A 27,427-nucleotide genomic window follows, 5' to 3' on the forward strand; every position below is an offset into this window, starting at 1 on the left:
AATCTGTTCTTTCTATCCTTTTTTTTGTCATTAAAGGTGATAGTCTAGTTACAACTAGTGACTCATGGCCATAGATTTTGGTCAAGCAAACAAAATTCAAGAGATTGTAGGCTAATTTCTACAGTATTTACTATTTTAATTTTTTTATTTTATTTTATTTTTTTGAGCAACCCTGTAATTGCCAGTTCCGTTTTAATAAGACCTGTATGAATTTGAACACACTATGTACACTAGTTGCACTCCGTCCAGGGTGTATCCTGCCTTGATGCCCAATTACGCCTGAGATAGGCACAGGCTCCCCGTGACCCGAAGTAGTTTGGATAAGCGGTAGAAAATGAATGAATGAATGAATGTACACTAGTTTTCATTGAGAGAGCAGAAAGACCTTGACTAAAAGCCAGTGCCCCGGTACAGAGCCCAAAGAAAGATGAACATCTCTGACATTACACTGCCACTTCACTGATTAATTTGCTTCTTTTCTGTAAAAAATCCACATTTCAGATGCTTCAAATGTTTGATACGGGGTTTATTGAAATTGAAGGTTATCATTTTAAAATCAATTGGTGCGGATTCTGCTGATGATGGTTTCGATTTGCTGATAATTGCGCTTCAAAGTCTCACTCACAACCTGTCTATTTAAGTAGCTAGCTAGATATCAGTGTAAATTCAACTTAGTAATCTCTTTCTTTTTATCAGTAGAAGAGTTGAAGATGGTTCATTTTGATAACTTATGATCAGATGGATTTAAAATAAAAATGGGATAGAGCAGGTGTGCTTTCCATCACCGATTTCATGAGCTGTGAGATGAACACAGAAGAGACAATAAGATTAACAGTCCTGTCTGTCTGTCCCCTCACATAGAAACTAAACATGGAGCAGCGTGGGCTTCTTTTAGCACTTGCCGTAGGTCACATTTTTGAGCATTTTGTGTAATAACTCTATGGAGTGAAATGGAACACTGAGCAGTCTTCCTCATGATTGCACAATATGTAGAAGAGAAAAACAAAGCAATGGAACACCGGCTTATTGCCAGGGATAGGAGGTGGAAGCAGATGCATGTGCAGATTTTTATTATATGAAGTACACAACAACAATTACAACAATTCTGTGAGTGCAAGAACCACAAACATAAACAGAAGATACAAGGAAAGAACAATAAGAACAAGAAACAGAGAAATCAGAATATAAGATGGTTATAATAATAAAATAACGGTTTTAATTTGGAGTACCAGGTCTGAGAAATTAATGATCCTGTAATGTGCTGGGGCTGATGGGTAATGTAGTTCAACACTATACAACCGTCAGCATAAACATACAGAACTCCTTCTCCATTTATATGTGACTCCCGAAGCACAAAACAAGTTCAAAATTGGGACATTCAGACAAGACGTCTCCCTGCTGATCAGGGTTCTTAGAAGTGCAACCCATTGTGGGGTTGGCACTCGTCCTCATGTAGGTCAGTTTGGATATTGGCATAACTATGACACTTATAGCTGTCAGAAAACAGCATTTAAAAAAAGTCACTTTAAAAAAGCAGGTGATATTTTTAATTGAATTTGAAATGTATGGAGGGGGGCACAGTGGCTTAGTGGTTAGCACGTTCGCCTCACACCTCCAGGGTCAGGGTTCGATTCCCGCCTCCACCTTGTGTGTGTGGAGTTTGCATGTTCTCCCCGTGCCTCGGGGGTTTCCTCCGGGTACTCCGGTCTCCTCCCCCAGTCCAAAGACATGCATGGTAGGTTGATTGGCATCTCTGGAAAATTGTCCCTAGTGTGTGATTGCGTGAGTGAATGAGAGTGTGTGTGTGTGCCCTGCGATGGGTTGGCACTCCGTCCAGGGTGTATCCTGCCTTGATGCCCAATGACGCCTGAGATAGGCACAGGCTCCCCGTGACCCGAGGTAGTTCAGATAAGTGGTAGAAGATGAATGAATGAATGAATGAATGAATGAATGAATGAATGAAATGTATGGAATTGTGAAGGATTTAAATAACATTAACTTACGTTCAACAGCTGACATGACAGATTGTTGGCCTCTGTAACATCTGCCCTATGCACAAGCCAGCACCTTTAGACACTACTGAAAACCCCCATCTCTGCTAAATAAAGTTCTGGAAACCTGGAGACGTAAAAATAAATAATTTAGTAAGAGCTGCCAAGAAAATCACCTTACGACATCCATGTAAGCCAAACTATCAATAAGAGTAAATATTAAGGCTACTAAGTCCTGACAATTATTTTGCTTTTCTTGTCTCCTCTGTTCAAGTTTGACCCTGAAAGATGAGGGAGTGTGTACGTGTGTATTGTCAGGTTGGGGTTAGAGGGATTCTCTAGAGAGCGCAAAACCAACGGCTTCAGAAACATTAACATAAACATGACAGGAACATGACACATTAATATGAAAATTGTTTGTGTTCCAGATTTTAAAAATCCCTTCATCCTCTACAGGGCTGGATTCTCCTTGCCACACTGTCTGTTGGTATTGAATGAAAAGTAAACAAAGGAGCGATGATTATTTTTATGTTAATTTTTAGCAAATGAATGCTAATAATTTTGAGATTGTATCTTGAGATTATAGCGTTTTAATTTAGTTCAGTGTGCAGGCTAGTCTATGATTACATATTGATTTCGGTTTTGTCCGCTTCCACTTGGACAAATTGAATTATTAAAGAAGCCCAGTAGCCGTTGACAGGGAGGCACATGTTAGCACACTGCTGGGAGGCTAAAAGCATACCTCCTGTGCATGTTGTTCCTTAAAAGCTTGAAGTTGCCTGTCTGGCATGAAGGTACTGTACACTGGAACAGAGCCAGTGAGATCAGATTGTAATAGGTATCACTAGGCCAGTTCACCTTCATTCATTTCTATTCCCTCTTCAAGCTCTTTTATTTATTTTTTTTTTACTTCTTCCTGTGCAAGGATGCACTTCTATACCTTTAGACCATAAGAGTAAGGTCTGATGATGTGATTATGAATTTGCAACAACCCTTTTTGACTCTTCCAGCACTAGTGGTGCCTAGTGACGGAAAGGCTGGTTTATGAAATCCCATATGAACAAGAACAGTGTCCATGGGTGGACAAGGTAAGGTAACGAGATCGCAACAGAGCAGCGCAACAGAGCAGCGCAACCATATATATGCCATATATATAATCCCCAACAACTTAGACCTTCTGCTATTTGGTGTAACAAACGTGGCCCTGAAACACTTTGCTTATGCTAGCAAGTTCTAACGACCTACAAAAAGACTATGGGTGATTATTAGAGGTTTTATAGTTTATAGGAATAGTCCAACAATAATAATAGCTCTAACAGAATGATAAACAGACACTCGAGTGCTATACTACCTTTATGCAGCGCTACAGTATGGGATCACCAGCATTACAAAGGTGTAAAAGCACAGAAAATATTCCAGGTACAGTGCAATTATAAAGCTTATTTCACAAGCTTGGATATATTCCAGAGTGCTTGGATTTTTATTAGGCACTTATCTTGAATTATTAACGCTACATTCTTGAGAATAGGTGATCTGGAAAGATATTTTTATTTCTCCCTGAACATCATGGAGAAACATAGTGTTCTTTAGAAGAAGGGATAGTTAAATATACAGCCTTGGCTCCAGAGTGGCACAACAAAAAATTGCTCTCCCTATCATCAGCAGATCAAAAGTTAAAATCCCAGTGATACCACAGCCATCTGTGAAGGAGAGCCATGACAGCAAATTTTGCCATGCTCACAGAGAGAGTAGCCAATTGTGGGTGTCTGTAAGCTCACGTATGCACCAGAGCATCAGTATCGCTTTCTTCCCAGTGTTTTGTGCTAACCTGTGACAGAGCAAAGGCATCAGATTGATTGGGCATACAGTAAGTTACCAATGACGCTAAGAGCGTGTCGTTGCTTTTTAATTGAACTCTTGTAATTGGATGTGTCTGTCGTAAAAATGCAAGTGTTTAAGAGAGGTGAAGCTGCGTCCCTTAGGTATAGCAGCACAGCAGGTAAAGGGGTTTGGTGAGGATGTTGATGGCGCTCGCATGCCATGCCCCTTGTTGCTCATCTCCTTGCATGTAAACAATAAACAGGTGCAGCCTCCTCATCTGTATACTCATAATTAAAGGCAAACAGCTGTTGCCAGTGGCTTTCTTGATCTCTATTTTTCTTTGCACAAAAGATCTGTTGCAAACCACTTGGAAATCCACGTCCATATTTGCTGCTCTCTTTAATGCAACCAGATAAGGGTGTGGTACCGTAGTATGGTAGACACTCTCTTTGCAATTGAGCCGTTTTTTTTTTTTGTTTTTTTTTATTATTCTTTCTTCAAAAAAAAAACGAGGCCGAAAAACATTCATATTCCAATGTGCCCGTTGTGCTCTCGGCACTTTTGTCTGTTTGTGGAGGTGTGTTCAAAGCACATCAGCCTTCATCTTTTGAGCTAAGCCTTACAGCACTGTGGTGCAGAATTATTATCACTGTATGTTTTAGCAAGACGAGCAAACAATCAGCGCGGCTTTTCAATGAGACAGTTTTGCTAGAATCTGTGAAAATAAATCTGTGCAAGAGACAAATATTAATTCAACAGCATGTGCTGTTATCGAGGTTTGTTAAATGAGCCAAAAAATGGGGGGAAAAAGTTGAATAAAATACCAAAAGGGCCTTGTATTCTAAGCTGTTTGAGCCATAATGAGTCTGCATTTTGGACATACAGTATACATTCCTAAGCATGCACTTATATCCTATAAGAGTAAGAGTTTGTGGACACCTGACAATCTCACCCATAGGCTGGAAGCACACGATTCTGTGGCATGTCTTTGTATGCTGTAATTGCAATTTACCTTCACCGGAACTAAGAAGCCCAAACATGTTTCAGCATAACAATGTCCCTGTGAATGAAGCAAGCTCCATGAAGACATGGTTTGGTCAAAGCTGGATGAATGAAGAGAGTCCTGCACAGAGTCCTGATTCAACTCCATTGATCATCTTTGGGATGAACTGGAACTTTTTTACCCAACATCAGTGTCTGGCCTCACTAATGCTTTTGTGTCTGAATGCTCACAAATCCTCACAGACCTGCCCCAGTATTTGGTATTTCTAAGAAAAATGGAGGTTATTATAGCAGCTTTATATATATATATATATATATATATATATATATATATATATATATATATATATATATATATATATATGCATTTCATTTTCTTTGCTGCTGTAACAGAGAAATTTCCCAGAATAAAGGTATATCTTATCTTATCTTATCTTATCTTATCTTATCTTATCTTATCTTAAGACTAAATCGTAAACGGGATGTCCAACAAGTACGTATAGGTGTGATGGCCAGGAAGACACACACTTCTGGCAATATAGTGTTACATACAGAATGCATTTGAGGGAGATATTGGAGAAATCAGGGAAAATATTGGAAGTCAGTGAACAATCTGAGAAGGCTGATTATATATTCTATTCAATGTACAAAATTCGGACAATCAATGGTGGAGAGTTGCATTTTATCCATCTACCATTTATGATTGTATTACCCTCCAAACCAAGTTTAAATTAGCATTGGCATGATGTCAGTACACTCAGATCTAGCAAATAAATTCAGCACACAGAGCCTTTGTGCAACATTTTAATTGCGGTCACATTTTTTATACAAAGTAGGACATTCTCTAGTCTTTTCATTTGACCAATGAGTAATCAAATGACATATCAGAAGTATGAATGCCCCTCACACCTTTTAGTTGTTCTGACACTAAAGCCTTAATTTAATAAGAAGTACCTTATTAGCACATCATTGTTACTTTCCAAGCTTTCTCACAGCTCTGGAGTTGACCATTTCCATTGGCTAGGGCTTTTTAAACCACAATTAGCGCCTCACGCATACTGCATGTAGTAGGCATTCCCTGAAACAATTGCTGTGATGAGCTACCACCTGACTCAGTTGCACCTTCATTTCAAACACATTGTGAAGGCATTTTGCAGCTGCGTGTGCTTAATACGAGCGCAATGTCAAGCACATATCCACTTTCATAAATACAGTCTATTTCCAACTTGAATTAGCTTGCAATTGTGTGATCCAATCATAATTTGACAGTAAACAAAAATGGTATAAATATACTCTGCGCACATTATAAACAGAATATGAACACGTTAGCCAGAGAGACTCTGAGAGAAAAAAAGAGTGACATGTACAGAAATATCTGCCATTTTAATGCTTATCATGCTGCCAGCTGGCTGACTTCCCACACTCTATCTCGCTCTCTAACATACCTCTGTATTGCACGAGAAGTCAGATTCGCCACCAACCAGCATTCACATATACATTTTTATATATATTTTATTATATTTTTCCATATATTTCTTCCCTTTCTGGCCTGTATAGTATATTCAATTTTTGTTGTATTTTTATTAAAATTGTATTATTGGTATATATTTATTCTTATTGATTCTATTTTTAGCCTGTAAAAATGTAGTATGTTTAAACAGCAACAATTATCATCATCATCGTCATCATCATCATCATTTAAATTTTGTTGCTGCTGCTGTGATTGTTAAAATCAACAACAACAACAACAACAACAACAATAATAATAATAATAATAATAATAATAATAATAATAATAATAATAATAATAATAATAATTTTCTAAAGTCTAAAGTCTTCTTCTCGTGTCCACATGGATTCGCTCTGAATTCCTTTTCTGAATTCCCTCTAATTGGCAGCTGAAGATAATAATATCCCTCTCTTCTTAATACCTTCTCATATAAACCACCAAAAGTCCAGGGAACCTCTTCTTCTTTATTATATAACTGAATGATCAGTGAACAGAACAAAGCAGAGGTGGAGTAATCAATGAAATAAAGATCTGCCTATGAATGTTCAGCTATGTTCAGCTCACCTCAAAGTCCCAATGGGATTCTCAAAATTCTTTTCAGGTATTACGGTTATTAATCTATTCAGTAGATCAAATGAGACTGCACCTGTATGCACCGGGTGTATTCCCAGCGGCAGAAGAAATCCTATAGCTTATAGCCCCACATTAACTTCAGATAGAAAAATAATCTTATGGCTTCTTCTATGTCTTTAGCCACAGGCTTGTCAGTGTTTGATTGACTGAGCTAGTGTGTATGCACAATGATGGGATCAATACAAAACATCAGATGAATTAGTCACTTCATTACTTTAGAGAATAGTGCCGTGTGCACATGGCTACATGGCTAGTCCAGTATTTATTTTTTTTTCATTGCTGTGAATCTGATGAATCATTTATTTCCTGGATGAAACCTTATCTTTAACCCAGCCTGCAGCACTTCCACTCCTGCACCTCAATGTGACTTCAGATACACCCTACTTTCACTCACTCACTAGACGGCTAATGCTATGCAGGATAATAATGCCTGACTTATATTGCAGGGTCTCATGAGGCTTCCTTGAATGTAGTTTAAATGAACAAACTTAAAGCATTTACATAGTGGGTTATCTGCATTACAGTGTTAGTACAATACTCTACAGCGATCAGTCAGAATAAGCTTGCATTCATTTGCAGCTAGTAAAGATGGTGTGATCTTTTATTAAACCGGAGTTTTGTTTCTCTGGCACACAAGGTGCAAGTAGCAGGTGTAGGATCTCATTATACTCTGCTTTGCCATATGGCATGAAATTTGCATAGTTTTTTTTTTGGAATTGGAAATCTTACAAATGGAGTGTTTGTTCACATACCACAAGCGAAATTGAGTTGGACACTTGCAAGGTGCTCACTAGGGAAGCAGGTTTAACCTACAGACCCAGTGGCAAAAGGCCCTGCGTTTGAACAGCTAATGTTTTCAGGTTTCTGAATAATTCATAACAACAACAACTTAATATGCATTTTATGCACAGCTTTAAAACTGAATAACTAAATATGCTGACAGTTTAAGGGGTTAATGCAGACTCATGGAGGCCTCTCATTTAGGGAGTTACAAATAACCACACAACTAGACCAGGCAGATCAGCACGATTTTAATGCGCTTAAAGTTCAAATTTCTCCAAGGCAGTTCAACAAAGTAATGTACAACATGAGGCATGTGAGACATTACATTAATTAAAAAAAAAACAAAAAAACCTAACAGGTAAAAATATTCTGAATATAGTCATAATTATATAACCTAACTTTTTTCAAATAATTTCATTAACATAATAATAATAATAATAATAATAATAATAATAATAATAATAATAATAATAATAATAATTACAAATTTCTTCCCAAACTATTGAAAGCTTGAAATGAGTAAGTAAATGGCTAGAAACAGGTTTAATAACCCTGTATTTGGTTTATTGTACGCTTATAAATTTATAAATGTACTCATGTAATTTATATAAAATTGTAATACATTTAACCTATTTCCATTTTCTAAAAAGTCATTTTTCACAGTGGAAGAACACATTATAAGAAACTAAAACATACATATATAGATATAAATATATAATAGATTCATTTGACTTTTTCACTCTATTTTGTCGGTTTTGTGAAGGCAGCTGGATTCCCTACAGCCATGCAATCCAGATGCTCTGGTCTGTCTGGCATCCAAGGCAGAGGTTAAGCACAGCCTGGTGGATTCCCAGCTTCCTGGATACTTGCTTGTCTGGCATTATTTAGCTCCCACTGGCCCACACTGAGTGTTCCTTTAAAATACTGTAATTAGCACATCTTCAGCCACTGGAGGCTACTCTGTTACTCCAAAGGGCAGGGAGCAATATACATAAATTTTGTATTTTGACTCACAGTAAATCCCAGGAAGTCGTTCTGAAGCACACACCATCTGCTGAAATAAAACACATATTTTTCTTCTATGGTGTATAAATAGTGTATGTAAGAAAGATTTGTATTGTAAGCTTTTCATCTTATAAAGTAATTTAAGACTAGATGTATTAATCATATTAGTGCTTTACAGCAAGATACATTTTTCTTCTTTAAATGATTTTCCCCCTTTATTTCCAGCATTTTATAAACCTTTAGCTTCTTCAGGTCTGCTGGAATCCATTTTAATGTGCTTTCTGTGAAGATTTAAACTTAACACACTGGTCCTGCATTCATTACTAAGTGCAACTCTTCCCCTGAAACACATTGGATACGACATTTCAGCTATTAATTAGTTCAACAAATCCAATCACATTTGCTCTGATCTTATTAAACTGAAGGCAATTCTTTAACTTAATTGTGTTTTTTTTTTTTTCTTCTTATACTTCTTTTCACACTCTGGTTGGCATCATGCAGAGAACAAATTACTCTCCAAATAAAAATGGCACCTAGTGTAAAGATTAAGGGGAGCATGACAACTTCTAACTGAAGTTGCTGTTTATCTAATTGTGTGTGAGAGTCAGAGGGTGAGATGTGTCATTACGCTCACATGGATTCAGTAATAATAGCACGGCAAATGGAAGACGAAGAGGACGACAAGAGAAAGGGTGAGACAGAAATTGTGCTTATTTGTAAATCAGACCTAAATAGCTGTGTTTTATTTTGATGAGAATAAAAGGAGTTAATAAAGTCCATAAAAAGCACAGAATTGTTAATATTATTCATGTAGGTAATTACAAAACCCATGGAAATCTAAAAATGAATGAAATGTCCCATTTTTTAATTGCCCATTACAAAAGACCATAATTATACAAGACCTATGCAGATCGTGGCGTTAAAATAAGATGTCAGTTGTCAATGTGAGACCTAAAGTACAGTGCCAATTTAAAGGATTAAGTTAAACCCATGTTTATACTTAAAACATTACTATGTACACCTGCGTAACTGATGAACATCTGGTACATCAATAAAAATGAGTAAATGGCTGTAAACATGGAACTTGAGGTTGGTAATTCCCAGGGGAGGTTCTAGGATTTCATCTTTAGGGGGTTTTAGCCCTCAGTGAGAAATTAAAACAAGAAGAGTTTTATATATTATATGACTACATAGTAAGCCAAAAGTTACAGTATGGTATTATTTAAAATGGCAAAAGTGGACACCAAAATTTTATGCATGATGTAATGATGCCAGTCTTGAATCAGATCAGTTTATGTATGTGTGCATTCTCTACAAACAGTGTGTCCAATGAATGCAGTCATTAATAAAAAAATATTCACAAGACAAAGACCAAATCAATAAATGTTATTTTATTTAGTATTGAATGGATTGTTTGCATTAATATTTTGTTTGTGCTACAACTCTGGTAATAAGAGTAGCGACATTTCACTGCGTCTTTGCGGCTTTCCGACCGATTAACGTTATAGATAAATGCCTCCAGCTCTGACTGCATGTTTTTTTTTTTTTTATACCTTCGCTTCTCTGTTCAAATAAAACAGACATCTGATGATGCACTTTTGAAATACTAAAACGCACGTGCGTAAAAGCAAAGTAAAAAAAAAAAAATCGCTCTTGGATCAAACTTATAAATAATTTTCTTTCCTATCAAAGACATGTCCTGCATTTTAACGTAATGTTTATTGTTTATTTATGAAAGTAAAAAATTATATTTTTAATTTTAGGGTGGCTGAGATCACAGACGGGGGTCTAAAAGGTCTAGAACCGCCCCTGGTGATTCCTTAAGCAGATTTATTAGCAAACAGTCCAATACACAATAGCAAAGACAGGGTCAGTAAACAGTCCAAAAATCTTTGTTATGCAGGACAAGTCATTGGCAATACTTTGTGGAAGTGAACTGCATGAACTGGAAGTGCTCAGCATTCTGCTGATGGTTCATTCCCGTTGCCTGGAGGTGAGGTGGCAGGTGGTGTTGTAACAATGGCACATGATAACCTCAACATCCCTGTTGTAGTCTCTGTTCAGCATAAATATATAACACAGAGATAGGCATTAAAAAAAATCAGCAGTTATCATTTTTGTTATAAACTTATAAACACCTATAATTGAAAACTAAATCATCACAATTAGTTAGTTACTAATCTTTGAGTTCTATAATATTAGTACTGCAAAACATGGTAATGTTTGAAATCTAGCTTCAAAACACTAACAGTGATAGAAAATTCAGTTAGAAGTGATACTCAATTTTTTTTTACAATGCTACAGACTACTACTCAAAAATAGCCAGGATAGCCAGGATATTAGTCAGCATATAGATTCCAACTGTTATAAACACCATATAACCATAATCATATAACCATTATTATTAACTCTAAACATAATATAAACTACGGTGGCCGAGAAGTGCAAAACACATTGACAAATCCGAAAACACATTAACAAATCCGAAAACAAATTAACAAATCAGAAAACACATTAACAAATCAGAATGCACATTAACAAATCAGAATGCACATTAACAAATCCGAAAACACAACGACAAGTCAGACAACCCAGAAACGGTAGTGTATCGTTTTTGAATGGAAAATTACCGATCATTGGACAAGACACCTGTCACTCAAGATATACAGGTATGGAATCTTATGTGTAATGTGTAAAGTTCTCCGTTTAAATATAAGAAAATAACAGAATTAATCCACAGTAATCCATTCCATCCGTCCATTCCAACTTTTCCCTGCGGCAGACTGTTGAACTTCATGTATACCTTGAGTGACAGGTGTCTTGTCCAATCACAAACTATACCAACCGCTTCTGGGTTGTCTGAAATGTCGTTGTGTTTTCTGATTTGTTAATGTGTTTTCTGATTTGTTAATGTGTTTCGTGCACCGATTCAGACAACCCGGAAGAGTTTGGTATAGTTTGTGAATGGAAACTTACCATCGTCGGACGAGACACCTGTCATTAAAGATATACAGGTGAATGAAAGGTGTCTCGTCCGACGATGGTAAGTTTCCATTCACAAACTATACCAACCTCTTCCGGGTTGTCTGACTTGTTAATGTGTTTTGGGATTTGTGTTTTCTGATTTGTTAATTTGTTTTCGGATTTGTTAATTTGTTTTGGGATTTGTTCATTTGTTTTATTCATTCATTCATTCATCTTCTACCGCTTATCCGAACTACCTCGGGTCACGGGGAGCCTGTGCGTCATTGGGCATCAAGGCAGGATACACCCTGGACGGAGTGCCAACCCATCGCAGGGCACACACACACACACTCTCATTCACTCACGCAATCACACACTAGGGACAATTTTCCAGAGATGCCAATCATGCATCTCTGGAATCATACCTACCATGCATGTCTTTGGACCGGGGGAGGAAACCGGAGTACCCGGAGGAAACCCCGAGGCACGGGGAGAACATGCAAACTCCACACACACAAGGTGGAGGCGGGAATCGAACCCCGACCCTGGAGGTGTGAGGCGAACGTGCTAACCACTAAGCCACCGTGCCCCCCTAATTTGTTTTAGGATTTGTTAATGTGTTTTCGGATTTGTTAATGTGTTTTGCACTTCTCGGCCACCGTAATAAACACTATATATCCATAAGTGTTACTCAAAAGCCTTGTGATAATGTGAAATAAGCATGCAATTCGATGTAGAGCTATACTTTGTTCAGTATGTTATGGATATTGTTTCATGTCATGCTGTACATGGAGCATGTCTACAATCATTTTAAGTGGAATTGTGAGATAAAAAACTGAAAAAAGTGTGAACTTTGAGCCATATGTAGGTACTTCACGAAGCATCTCTATGTGAACTCTATTACTGAACTGAAATTAGCATTCAGTTTACAACTAATGTAGCTCATCACGCTAGGGACAAGCAACAATATGCACTCTGTGTGAAACACAAATTACCTTTTAAACGCTGCTATGGAGTGCAGGAAATGGTCGACCATCATGCTGACTAAACAAAAACAAGAGTGAAAGGGAATTCATTAATGAAAATAATAAATGAATGAAATTACAATTAAATAAAGACTTTTGTCAGAACAAGTAAACAATGTGGAAGGTATTAATAGAGCTAATGTACTGTTAATTGCTAATAGGTTTTACAGTATTTAGCTGTGTACAGAGAAGCTAGTTACTTGATATAAAAGAGTAATTTTACTATATCTAATTATGCCCCATTATGGTGTTATTCAAATAATGATGGCAAAATCACACACAGACTAAATTTTGAAAAGTGGTATTTAGAGAATTACTTATCTATTCGTTTTATATTATGCCACTAATCTAATAATCGAATAATAATCGATTAATCCCTAAAAGGGATCAAATAACCTGCGTGAGTCAAATATCAAGAAATCACAAAACATAGCGTGCTAAAATAATTGTAAATAAATGTCATAAATAGATGTCGTAGCAAACCCCTAGATAAAAAAAGAATAGTTGCTCACTATTAAATGTTGTTAGTCCATGTTATAAAATTCCAAGCTTTCTGCATTTCAGATGAATAAAGAAACAAACGCTAAAGTTTATGAAAAAGATTAAAAAAGCTTTAAAAAAACATTACAGCACACTACATAATAATACATCAGAAATTAAAATGTATTCTCTTCATTCTTTTTGGTTTGTGCTTTGCCAGTGTTGTAATGTAACAGAGTACAAATACCTCGTTACTGTACTTAAGTAGAAATTTCACGTATCTGTACTTTACTTCGCTATTTAAATTTATTCACCTTTACTTCACTACATTTCCTAGATAAAATGTATACTTTTACTCCGTTATATTTCCACTAAGCATCTTCGTTACTCGTTACTACAAAATAAAATTAGAAGAAATGTGTGCGACTGCAACAAGGGAGGTTTGGCGAATCACTGCTCCTAGATTGTATTACGCTCCACACGCACTATTTCAGTGTAATGTTGCTAAAGGAGGAGGAAGCACAACTGAAACCGCCATGGAGGCACCTACTGGAGGACCTCCCGTTATCGTAGACGACCACCCCGATGATAGTGGTGAACTCGGTGAACAGAGTGATGAAGATAACGTTATGCACCCGTGGCCGTATTTGCAAGAAATGTTTCTGTACATTGTAATGAAAGATTCTTCCTACCGGATGAAGTGCCTCTTATGCCTACCGAAAATCACAGAAATTTTACTTTTTACTTTTACTTCAAATACTTAAGTACATTAAATATCAGAAAATGACTTTTGATACTTAAGTACAGTATATATCAGATACTTTAAGACAGAGGTATTCAACTAAAATTTAAAGAGGTTCGGTAAGAGAAAATTTCTTGAAGCAAAGGTCCGGAAGATCATAATGTATAACTAGTTAGTGTGATATATATTTAAGTAGCCTAGTAGTTGTATCAACATCTGCAAGCAATCAATACCTGACTGTCAAATCAAATAAATTCAGTACAATTCAAAAACCTTTTGACAATATTTATTGCCACGTAACATAGAACTGAACACATGTATGATTGTAGATATGTATAATGTTCTCTCATTAAATAAATAAAAGTAGGGCTACATTTCAAATAAGAAAATTGTGTATGTTTAAATAAAGTGCTTAACTTTCCCTTTTATATCTCAGTGAGAGAACTGAGCTCTAGCTTGACTTGGGTTAGGGTTAAACCTGGGCTTGAATGGAGTCAGGGCCGCTCTCATACACATGTGGAGGTGCTCATTAGTGACCCTGGAACCATATTTAGTTTTGATTATGCTCATTGTAGAGAAAGCTGCCTCGCAGTTGTATGTAGAGCCAAACATGGTCAGGATGTACAGGGCTACTTTCCTCAGAAGTCGCTGTCTCAGGGACGCTGTCTTCAGATTTGAGTGGATATGTTTGTTCAAAACCTTTATGTTTTGTCTCATAATGGCGTTTCACATTGCCACGGTTTCTGTACATATGAGACACACTGGTTTAGTGTGAAGTGGGAAGTATGAACAGAAATCAGTCTGTCCATTCTGGATTAAATGCTCTATTTTCGCTGTCCACTTTTCTTCTTTTGGAGAGTGCATTTGTTCTTTATTCTTCCTTTCTCCGACTCACTCGGCTGTTTCTCTCCCTTTCTCCGTCTCACTTGTCTGTTTCTCTCCCTTTCTCCGTCTCACTCGTCTGTTTCTCTCCCTTTGTTTTCTACATGTGTAACTTTACTCTAATTCTCTCATATCTGTCTTGCACTGTTCAGTCGCAGGGTTTACTTCAGGAATGCACAGACTTGATTGGCTGAGTGGTATCACGTGGGATGGTTTAACTCGCATGCAATTGGTCTGTGCGTTTCCTCTACCACTACCATAAAGATTGCAAAAGCTGCGCCGGTTAAAATAGAAGCGCTTCGTCGAGCTGTAGGTCCGGGTCCGTATTGGATAGCTTCTGGGTCCGGATCCGGACCGCGGTCTGCCTGTTAGTGACCTATGCTTTAAGACTTTTACTTGAGTAATATTCTAAAAGGTAACTTTCACTTATACCAAGGTCTTTTTCTAGTACGATAATTGTACTTTAACTCAAGTATTGCTTTCTAGTACTTTATACAACACTGTGCTTTGCACATCTTGCAATAAAATTATGTTAAAGAAAATAGAAAGTCAATAGAAGAAAATAGAAATTTTTATAGAAGGTCAAAGTTGCTTACTTTGTTTTCCAAGCCATGATACAAAACTAACCCATGGCCTATTAAATGAGGACTGTAAGGTGAAAAGGGTGAACCGTCACAGCTGTAACTGTTAAGGACAAGCTAGATATTTGACTGGGAGACAATAAAACGTGTAAGATTTAGGAGCTGATTGGGTGTATTCTCATGCAAAAACACCATACTGGATACTTCAAGGATACTTGTGCATCATCTACAATGTGCAACAGAGAAACCGAGAGGAAAACACATGCAGATAGAAAATCCAGCTCACATCAAGATCACATGGTCCCAGCGGTTGCATGGCTATTACCTGCCCGTCATTGCTCCAATCCAAAAAATCCGTCTCATGCCCATCATGTCAGTTCAATCCATCCTTGCTACCGGCAACTCCATTACTCCCTGATGGAAAGTGATGGGAAACCAATTGGGGACACAGGGGTGTACAAGTGCGGTACATGGTCACACAACATCACGTAGGCAGGCAATCTGGAGTGATGAAGAGGCCTGCTCCCCAGATGCATTGTGTCCTCCATGATCTCCTTCAGGCACCACTGTGTCCTGACTCACCCACACATCAGCACGTATCAAAATAAAACTCAACAAAAAGCATTGCCTCTGAGGGACACAAAGTAGAATGTATTTCTAAACATCAATCATTCTCTTAGAGTAGTTTTCTTTAAAAGTTTTTGTGTTTCATTGGAAATTTTGGATTTCAGATTTTAACATTCTATTTAAGAACTGTGATGTGCCATAATGTTGTAGGGAATAATCAACAAAGTGGAGTTATATTTACCACCTTAAGAAGGTTGATTATGTTTCAATAACAGAAAAAGAAGCCCTTATTTGTCACATATACACTACAGCACAGTAAAAATCTGATTTTTCTCATATCCAAGCTTGTTAGGAAGCTAGGTTTAGAGCACAGGGTCAGCCATGATACAGCACCCATGGAGCAGAGAGGGTTAAGGGCATCGCTCAAGGGTGCAACAGTAGCAGCTTGGTGGTGCTGGGGCTTGAACCCTCAACCTGCTGATCATTAACCATTGAGTTATCACAGCCCACATTATAGCATGTCCTGAAGTATTTTTCTACCTCTTATGCCATAACATTTTTAGTTTTTCTTTTTAAATAAACAATAAATAGACTCTGTACCCAAACCTTCCCAAAAAAAATTACATTCTAGATTTAGTCCCCACTTTTGCTGTGTAAGGAAGGCTATCCATTACAATTTGGAGCATGGCTGTGAGGATTTATTCATTCAGCCACAAGAGCATTAGTGAGGTCAGAAACCGATGTTGGACGAGGAAGCCTGGGGTGCAGTCATTGTTTCAATTCATCACAAAAATGATGAATAGGGTTGAGGTCAGCACTCTGTGCAGGCCACTCGAGTCCTTCCAAACCATGTCTTCATGGTCATCACATTGTGCGAATGGGCATTGGCATGTTGGTACAGGTTTAAGTCTCTTAGTTGCAGTGAAGGCTTTTGCATTTTTTTTCCAATAGTGTAATTTAAAACCACATCTAGTTTAAACAATTAATGTTGTGTATTGTCCATGAAAGAAGAAGAAAGAAGAAAGTTTTTTATACTGTAGCTACAAACAGCCATTCTCTCACCACTTTATATATTCTTTTCCAAGTTAATAAGACACAAGAAGGCAGCTTTTCATATAGAAAAGAAACCAGTGAAAAGTCCTCCATCTTAAAGACTTTCCCATTCTAAAAAAACTTCTGAATGCTTACACTCCATATAGATTCTCCATACAGAAAATGTATGACTATAAGTTTTTCTCTTTTTTCTGCGTATATATATAGTTTATTATTAAACTTACATGTGGAAAATCCTGTATAAAAGTTCCTGTGTAATATAAACATGTGATTAGAATTACATTAGAAACTATTGTCATTGTTATGAATCAGTGCCTGTTGACCAATCGGACTTGAGACTTCAACAGTTGTTTGATGACTACATTGAATAAAAGTACAGATTTTGTTTATATTCCTTTGTAACATGAAAGCAAGCAATAGAAAAAAACTCTATGTAACATCTCCCTGTTACTTTTAATCTGTGATGGTTTGGCTAATAGTTCGTACTTATTTTAGTGGTAAAGTAAAAGAAATGCTTTGTGCTTTACTTTGAAAACAATTTCTTGAGTGGTTCTTACAATTGTAAATTTGTGTGTCTGAATAAGGTGCCATATGTGAAGGTGGCCCCAGAGGACATACTGAAGGTGCAGTTTCCTCGTTTCACCACGCTAGACCTCAGACCCACCAACACTGACATCAGCCTGGCTGTAGCTGGCCTCCTCACCTTCTTCAACAGCACCACATCTTGCCTCATCTGTGCTCAGGCTAACTGTGAGTAACAAACACAACAGATGCCCACTGTTCTATGGCTTTGCGCATATAAATATGAAATGATTTCTATTCAGAAGATTAAAATCCCCGTTTAGCAGTCGTTTAGCAGCAATTCCACATTGATTGCTTTTTCCCCCAACAATTTTTCCTGATATTCCATTTCAATAATGTTAATAACAATTTTGATTAACACATCATTAACTCTGAGCGAATCAGTCATTTATAATTTGACACCGAACAAGTGTTTATAAAGAGTTTGTGTCCTGCCAAATGCTGTAAATGTAATGTAATGTAATGTTTGAATACATTAATCGACATGACTAATGTTTTAATAATGATGAATAAATCATGTCATTTTGAATTTGAACATAAACTAATATTTATACATAGCAGTTTACGTAGCTGTGTATTTTAAAATCAGCTTTCTAAAGGAGAGATCATATTTTTTGCTTAGCCATCATCTATACAGACAAATCATTATTAACTCTTAAATATTTAAATAACTGTTCTAATATTATCCTGAGCTTTTGCTTGTCATCCTGTTATGTCAATTTAAAGAAACACGCAATATGGAATTTTTCTCCACAGCGCTCACGGTGTTCAAAACTAAAAGTGCGTCTATTTGCACTTATGCACTCTTCTGTGCTACACTGAAAATTCCAACATGTGCTTTTCATGAACCTGGATGATGCACTGATTCAACCTTATAAAAAATAAAGCGTGGAAGTGTAGTAGAAGAGGGCTGAGGTTACCAGGCGCTGATGATTATAAATGATTAATCATAAATGATTAATATCATTTGCATTTGTTAGGAAAAACAAATGGGATGCAGGATGCAATTTTTACACTAGACAATAAAGTACAAATTGTGTAGTATGAGTGCAGGGGATGCACTTATTTCCAGGGATTTCAGAACAGCGTAACAGATATTGCGTTGTTGGGCAGGCGTAGTCTATTTGATAATCTAACCCTAACCCTAAACGTAGTTTTCGGTTGTTTATTTGTTTTCGAAAATAGCTTAACTGTAAGATAATAAAGCATAATAGATATAAAATAGAAAATCTACCTGTATGACTGTTTTGTCCTTCGTTATCCATCGTAGGTATGCTTTGTTTTTTGAAAGAGGGCGTTTTTCCAAGACCTTCAGAAACACGCCCACTTAACGTCGAGTTTATTATATTCATTCAAAATGGCATACATTATGCAAAATAGATTGTAATATAGCCATAGTTTATGGAATTATGGAATAGTTTGTTTTTTAAAATATCAGTACTGTAGTACGCACAAACACACATGATTTCTCTTAACATCCTCTTTAGAACTATCTCTAAATTGTTATCGTCGCTGTCAGGCGGAATCCTCGCATCTCCAAAACAGTTATTTTTCAGGAAATTAAAAAAACGCTGTACCTCATCTGCAGTGAACAGGGTTTAGTCCGCGTGGATTGTCTTGTGCTAAATTCCTGTCCTCAGACGAGCACCAGAACTAGCGGGGGTCAAGATTTTTTTTCTTTGAGCCCAGTGTTTTGAAGACATTTACCTCAGAAGACGTGTTGATTCGTTGCGACTCTTCTTGAGGAGAAATATGCCGTGAAGCTCTCCCACGGAGTGAGGAAGAGGTGGACAGTTGAAGTGTCCAATGGAGTTATGAGATTTGCGCTCAAGCTATTTTCAAGGCTTTAGATTGGTTAATAACTTGTAAAAATAACAGACCCACGTGGGGACTGACCAATAGCATCGATATGTGAAAAAATATGAAATTGACCAAATTTGGACATACGAGGTTTCCGTCCGACAGCGACGTTATGCTCAGATGACACAACAACAGATGATAAGATTCACTAGAAATGCTATTCAGTAACAGTTCACTGTATGTCATTCAAGACATTCAAGAATCACGAATGCAAGCCTGCTCCCAGCGTTCCCGTTTCAGCAGTAACACATCATTAACCATCACACAGAGTTAGAAAGCTCAAATGATGTTCAGTATTTCACATAGAATTCTTGATATAAGTACTGACTGTTATTAATTAAAAATGTCTCTCTTTTTTAAAGACAAGGGCTTTTCGAAGTTTTGATATTAAGATACTAGTCTTGGTATTGGACTAAAAAGAAAAGCAGTGATGACAGTGATCACTCACTGCTACTATATTGTGCTTCCCAAAAGAGTTTAGACATGAAGCCTCCTTCTCCTCCGCAAAGAAGCACTAGGCCATTAGACACATGATGGAACATCGTCCCTGTCATAAATGGTGTTCACACGGACCATTGAGTTAAACAAGGCTGTAGTGGGGCTCATTTCTTATTTTAGGCTTTTAAAAGCTTGGTGAAAGGATTAATAAGATTATTATGCACTTCATTCATCTTCAGAAGGAAAATGAAGTTTATTTCAGACTATTTCTTATGCAGGTAATACATGTTTTAGTGAGTAATGACACTGAGTTTGTAACACCCTGGCAGTATAACTAAATGCCAAGCCATTACAAAAGCATCAAAATGAGCACAATAGCTAATATCCTGTAACGTATCGTAATTTAATGTGATGTAATATAATGTAACGTCTTTGAGGACTGTCTCAAATGCTTACTTTTACACCCACAATGACAATGTTGAATTTGAATGTCAACGAATTGCAGACTTTGGGCAGTACTATAGTGTTTAAGACACCATTTGGTACAGTCATAATGAATCTATTTATTGTACATGTACATGTACTCAAAAGTAACAAAGGTATAGAGCTGCCTAATCCTGCCTGACACCATGTAACAAAAGCATTAAATCTGCATTATATGGTTAAATATTTCATCTTTGTAACTGAACCTGACATTCTAATCATGAGTATATGCACGAGTGTCATTTATATACACGTGTTAATATTTACATTTTGAGTGATCAATTATTTACAGATTAATCACTGTTAAATTAGTAGCTAATAGTGTATATACACATTAGCGCATTGATATCATTAACTTTATTTCTAAAGATACTTCTGAATAACTAATGATTTGTTGTAGCCATTAATGATGCATTATTACAAAGCATTTCCTCCTCTCACACACCAGCTTGGGTTTCAGTTTGTCAAAAGATTTATAATGGCCTGATGAGTAAAAGAAACAGTATATTGTAATAAAGAGAATACAACGCTTGGTTTCAGGCTTGCTAATGAGAATTACTGATATACTTCTATTGTGTATATCTGCTTTTTATAGTATGAGTCTCTCATTATGTATTTCATTAAATCATTAATCATTATGCCGTCCATCATTAGTCAAGCAGGGAGCCTTTCAGATTCGTGGCTGCATTCTTACTTTATAAATACTTTTGACATAACTTTTTAAGGCACAATCCAATCTATGGATGTGTATGCTGTGGAAATTTATGCTTCCCCACTGTGCAGCTTTATGACCCTAAGATATAAGTTATTAGGATCGGAATAGATATTAGATTTTGTCTTACCGTATATTCCTCTTTTCTATAATGTAATACCACCATAGTAATACGACGTTATTATACCTCAACATTCATTCGACAACATTAATTACCGAACGTCTTGTCTGTTGTTCATTTCTGATCAATTTAGAGTTTCTCTGCTCTTACTTTCAGTGTCCTTCGGGCTACCATTATGTATGCTGTCACGCTCATTTACTTTCAAACCACAGCAACTGATAGTGACAACAATTCCTCTCTTCACAGTGAAACAAGTATATAAATGGACTGATAAACATCTTTACTTGTCAAAGATATGAGAGCTGGCATAAACAAAATGGTATGGTGCACATGCATAGAAGCGCTTCCCAATTCTAATGAGAACACAGGCAACCTGTGCGGTCTGTTAATGTCTAGTCCCTTCCTGACCCTGTCAACACTGAGACTTTATTTTCTTCACTGCAGGCTGTATTCTGAGTCGGCAACCTAAGACAAAAATTAATATGTAAGTCAATATTTACTTGGGGAAAGTCATTTGTATTCAGAATTCGGTTAAGCGGCTGCATAAGTTGAATTTTTTTGTGTTCCCAATTCAGATTATTCAAATCATCTGCTTCTAGTTTCTATCCCTTGGGTTGCCATATTGTTCTTGAGTAGCCCATAAGTGCCAGAGATGGTTTTTTTCAATAGACCACCTCCTTTAAATAAGAGCACTTGCTTTTAAACTAGTGAAAAAAATCTAGTTTAAACAGATCATTAAAAGCAACAGTTACAGAAGTGTACATCTTCCAAACAAGGTAGATTTTGTGCATGTTTCCATTGGAAGATAACTATTTTGGCCAGATGTTTAGGTGTTTTGTCTTCTGTGGGTGTAGGCAAACCAATTTGTCCATTTAACTGGACTGGAGTAACCTAAAAATCTTTTAGCATGCAAGGCAAAATTTCTAGTATTTAATACTGACTATATATATATATATATATATATATATATATATATATATATATATATATATATATATATATATATATATATATATTTATATATATGTATATATATATATTGTGGATTGTCAGAAGTTGTTCTGTGGTTAAAATGAACTTAAAATAATCTCACGTATTATGCATAGGTAGAATAGTTAGCTTTCTAAATGTGATTCTGATATCATTAATTTCTTAAGTGTTTTACTAGCAAATGTTTTATTCTGCTGTAGCTCTTGTAATATCAAAGTTATCTTTTGTTCATTAAGTGGCTAGTGGAGCATCTGTAAAGCCAGGGGCTTTACCACAGCGTATCAATATTTGTTGGAAGTACTGTAGAAGAGGAAAAAAAAGACTTTTGCTTCTTGGAGTATCTGTGGGAGTAGGTGAATGTTAGTTAACTAGCAAACAAAAGGATTAATTGTAATGTTTCCCTGTTTTGTTTGTGCAAATATTTTATTTGATGAATGCTTCTATGCCTGCGGTCAGTTTTCAAAAAGTATAGAAGCTGCAAGTTTATCATTCATCGTGATTTATTAGTGAAAAGACAAGATTCAAACATGCTATGCTACAGTATATAAGTAGTTTGAAGGGTGTCTGTCATTATGTCTTGCTACTGTATGCTATTTCTATTGCTGCTGTTATATTCACTTTGAAACAGTAACCATATATAGGGATCATGACTAAATTAAGTTAAAGTACATTCTGATCACAACAAGACTAATGAGGTAAAATAGTATTTTGTCCAACTGGCTCTGCAGACATTGAGAGAACTGCCACACAGAATTAGCCTAGACACAGTACTTATTTTACTCCCATTACCTGTGCTGTATCACAAGTTTACCTTACTTAATCAATGATAATATTACATTACATTTACACAATATGGCCAAAAAAGTATGTTGACAGCTGACCATCACATCATTGTGTGGTTCTTCCTCAAACTGTTGCCACAAAGTTGGAAGCACAGAGTTGTACAGGATGTGTTTTATGCTGTAGCTCCACTGGAAGTAAGGGGCACAACCTGGTTGTAATATTGGTGTTGAAGAACTCAGGTGGCCTTCACCGATCCATAACTTCAACCACACTGAACACCAACTGCGCCCCAGGCCTCCTCACCTAACATCGGTGTCTGACCTGACAAATAATCATGAGACAGAATAGGCAAATCCTCACAGCCACACTGCAAATCTAATGGCAAGCCTTCTCACAATAGTGAAGGTTATTATAATGGCAATGCATGGGACAAACTGCGGAAGGGGATTTTCAACAGGCACATACTGTATGATGGTGTAAGTATAACATTACATGCATAACAGTACAGCATGATGTGGGACAGAACTATCCAATAGATATTCAAGTCAACTTTATCGAGCTTTCTGGCTCAAGATAAATGGTAGCCATTCTGGTTGAAGAAGGGCAGCTTAGACATTCAGCAGAAAGGGAGCGGGTGTGTGGAAGCTGCCAGCAAATGACATAGGATGTAATGATTGAAATGTACCTTTAGCCCTTCAACACTTCACTGTAGATGGTAGATAATGGCTCCCTCTGTATGTTTGGCAGTTGCGCCCTTTTCCACCCCCCTCTTTCTATCTCTCTCCCCCACTCGGTGCACAAGGCCCATTAATCACACTGTCTGGTGACAGCCTAATAGTGCATGTCCTCTCATGAATATTTCTCCTTCCTGCCCTGTGGTGGCAGTGCTGGAACTCAGCTATTTGTCCTGCTAACCTCCACCACTGTCACAGCAGGAAAAAAAATAGGTGTATCCGGACCAGTGAACTCCACCAACACTGCACTGTAACTGCATCAGAACAGTCACTCATAATACATTCTACACTGAGTTAAACTAGGCTTGAATTTATTGACCTGTAGATGTTATAGAGTACATTGGTGTACATAGTTTTAGCATAAGAACCAGATTAAACCAAAACTTGCATTAATCCTGGACGTTCTACTCAAACTTACACACAAATACACACAACATGGCAGAACGAATATTTTAAAATAGTCTGGGAAACATACATAAGGTATTATTAAAGGTGGGGTGCACGTTGTTTGAGAAATGCTTCAGAAAACTGAGTCGGGGCGACAAACAAAACAAACTTGTAGCCAATGAGCAGAAAGGGGCGTGTCTTGTCAATATGCGGCGGAGAGAATGTTCAGTGCGCATGTCTGACATTAGCAGAAAGCAATTGAAACATTGACATGGTGGATAAAAACGAAAAGCGAAACAAGGCTTACGATAAGGCAAGAAGTAGGAGCCGTGTTAATATAGGATCAGCTTTCCACCGCTGGAAAGAACTGAACATCATCTGTGTAAAACAGCGCTAAACCTTTCACGGTACAACACACAGTACTACAAAAACACATTTGTATTACCATAGTATTACTCATTGAGTTCATTTATTGATAAAAATATCCCCTCGGTCAGCTGCCCCAGCAGGTTCCGCCATAATAGTCGCCTGGGTTGCGTATGTATGTGTGGGGGCGGAGCTATCAAAACAGGGGTGACACCCATTTGGGTTAGGGGCGTGTTTGTTTTGGTGATTTCAAATGTCAACATTGGCTTTCAAACATCGTACACACCACCTTTAAGGTATCTTTTAATTCCTTCAGGGAATTTTTAGTTCTAAAGTCTCCAAAGGATTTGTACTCAATTGCACAATATAGATTTATCAAAGGGAATGTTTACTTGGTCACCACATAGGCTATTAATTAAGTCTGTTTCAGTTACAAATAAACACTTTGAGAATGAGAGAGAATGGGGGGCATATAAGCCTTTATTATCACCACATATACATTACAGCACAGTGGAATTCTTTTCTTCACATACCCCAACTGAGGAGGTTGGTGCAGGGGCAGCTATGATAAAGCGCCCCTGGAGCAGGGAGGGGTTGAGGGCCTTGCTCAAGGGCCCAGCAGTGGCAGCTTGGCTGTGCTGGGCCTTGAACCCTGATCCTCCGATCAACAACCCAGAGCCTTAACCAGTTGAGCCACCACTGCCCCACCAGTTGAGCCACCACTGCCCGACCAGTTGAGCCACCACTGCCCCGAAGGGAAGGGATCAAATGAATTTCTTTGCAAAATGCAATCGCTTCCATGTTTTCTCTCCCTCACACAATATCATCGCTATCACTGCTACAGTTTTAATATCTGTATGAGTATGTAGAGTTATTGGTTTATTTGATGATTCTGATATAATTTTTTGATAGAATGTAACCTTCAAAGTATGATAATGAGAGAGAATGTAAAACTAGGTGAGAAATCTGACTAAGAATATACATGGGAAATAAATGTGGTTATTTTAAGTAGTTATTTTTTTAAATGGATTTGGATATAGTTTGAATTATACAATAAGATTTGTTGTGTCAGGCTTTTTTCACTCCACAGTGATCATAAAGGCATCCTATCTCACACATTTCAGAGATGTGTAATGTTGTGCTAATTAGATATTATTGCGTTGCCTCCGCCACCAGGTATTGTGTTTTCTGTTTGTCTGTACATTCATCTGTAGGATTTACAAGGAATTATCATTGTAAACAGCAGATTTTTGAATAAGTCCAAACAGGGTCCAGGATTTTAATGGAATTTCAGGCATACAAATTAGTAACAAGAAGGACTAGACTTTGTTGCATCGTATATCCCTGGAAGTGCCATCGGTGTCCATTGGAGTTCTAATTGCTTAGTATAATGTTTATTAGCTCTACTGCAAAACACACTGGACAACACACATACTGTATCTTATAGAAATAATATAGTCAGGTACAGCTCTGACGTATTACTTTAACAATTTACTAAATTACATTTTATTTCTTGTTATTACAATGTCTTTCTAGTTTAATATTTTTTTTCAGTGTGTTATTTAGGAACAAGACACCTTCTGTTGCCAGTGTATCATTTCAGTTTGAATATATTATGACTTAAGAATAGTCGATAATCTTTATTTCTTAATTCACACCATCATCCTTGCTGTGCTCGCTTTCTCTCTTTGATCAAGCCACATGAAAACATCTGATATAACGTTGCTTAGCATGTGCTATGAATTTGTGGTCTGTTTCACTTTATGCTCATCTCTGACCGCCATTTCTCTATCGCTCAATTTCATGCGTTGAAGGAACAAGAAACAAAAGTATATAATAGCAGTGAATGTATATTCTATCTAGAATGATATATTTTTGGTATTGAACACTGCACTGAGATTGTGTAATAAAAACAATGAAACACAACCATAATTGCAGGTCTAGAGTTGGTAATTTACTACTTTAACCAATGCTGGTCAATAAGTATTGAACATGAGTAGGAGGACCGGCTGAATCAGCTAAAAGTTAAAATATAACTGAAAATGGTTCATGACAGTTTGTTTTTTGTTTTTGTGAAGCCTTCAGTTTAGTCAAAAAAAAAAAAAAAAGAAAAAAAAGTGTGGTTTTGTCATGAACACGGAACAGAGCGGACCCAAACGCAGGATAGCATAAATAAACAGGGTTTAATGACAAAACAGGAACACAGACTCGAGACAGGACTAAACAGGACTAAGACCACAGTAGATGCCGTGCTGCACGAGTGTCACAACCGGGGACGGAAGGAGACAGACCCGTACGCAGGATAGCTTCAAAAGAGGGGGGTTTAATAAACAAATAAGACATAGACAGAAATGACAATAACTGAAACAATACGAATGACAACATTTAACAAGGACTAGACATGACGAGGGGAAACGTAACTAATGATCCGCGCTGCACTCAGCAACGCGGCTAACTTAAATACAATACAGACAATGATGACAATAAGGAGCAGGTGTGGTGACAGGGAGGAGCAGACAAAGGCGGGGCAGACACGTGACGAAGAACAACAAAAGCACATGGCCAAAAGTCCGGGCTGAATCATGACAGAACCCCCCCTCCAAGGCGCGGCTCCCGAAGCGCCAAACCCTGGCAGAGTCCAGGAGGGGGGGCGAGGCACATGGCGAAGACAGATGGGGGGAGCAAGGAACACGGCGAAGGCAGATGGGGGAACGAGGAACACAGCGAAGGCAGATGGGGGAACGAGGAACACGGCGAAGGCCAATGGGGGGAGTAAGGCACACGGCGAGGCCGGTGGGGGAGCAAGGCACACGGCGAGGCCGGTGGGGGGAGCAAGGCACCCGGCGAGGCCGGTGGGGGGAGCAAGGCTCACGGCGGCACAGCAGCGAGGGCCGAGCGACGTCCTCAGCCGAGCAGAGGGGCCGAACGACGT

General features: G+C 37.6%; 1 protein-coding gene across 1 annotated transcript in view; it reads left to right on the forward strand.

The window, feature by feature from the left end:
* grik4 (glutamate receptor, ionotropic, kainate 4) overlaps nucleotides 1-27,427 on the forward strand; it is a 385,301-nt gene that overhangs the window by 246,696 nt on the left and 111,178 nt on the right. The window contains exon 6 of the mRNA XM_060887855.1: nucleotides 17,624-17,789. Coding sequence (XP_060743838.1) covers nucleotides 17,624-17,789 — 166 coding nt within the window. The remainder of the gene's footprint in view (nucleotides 1-17,623; nucleotides 17,790-27,427) is intronic.

Source organism: Tachysurus vachellii, chromosome 15 (assembly GCF_030014155.1).
Source record: "Tachysurus vachellii isolate PV-2020 chromosome 15, HZAU_Pvac_v1, whole genome shotgun sequence".
NCBI classification, from domain to species: domain Eukaryota; kingdom Metazoa; phylum Chordata; class Actinopteri; order Siluriformes; family Bagridae; genus Tachysurus; species Tachysurus vachellii.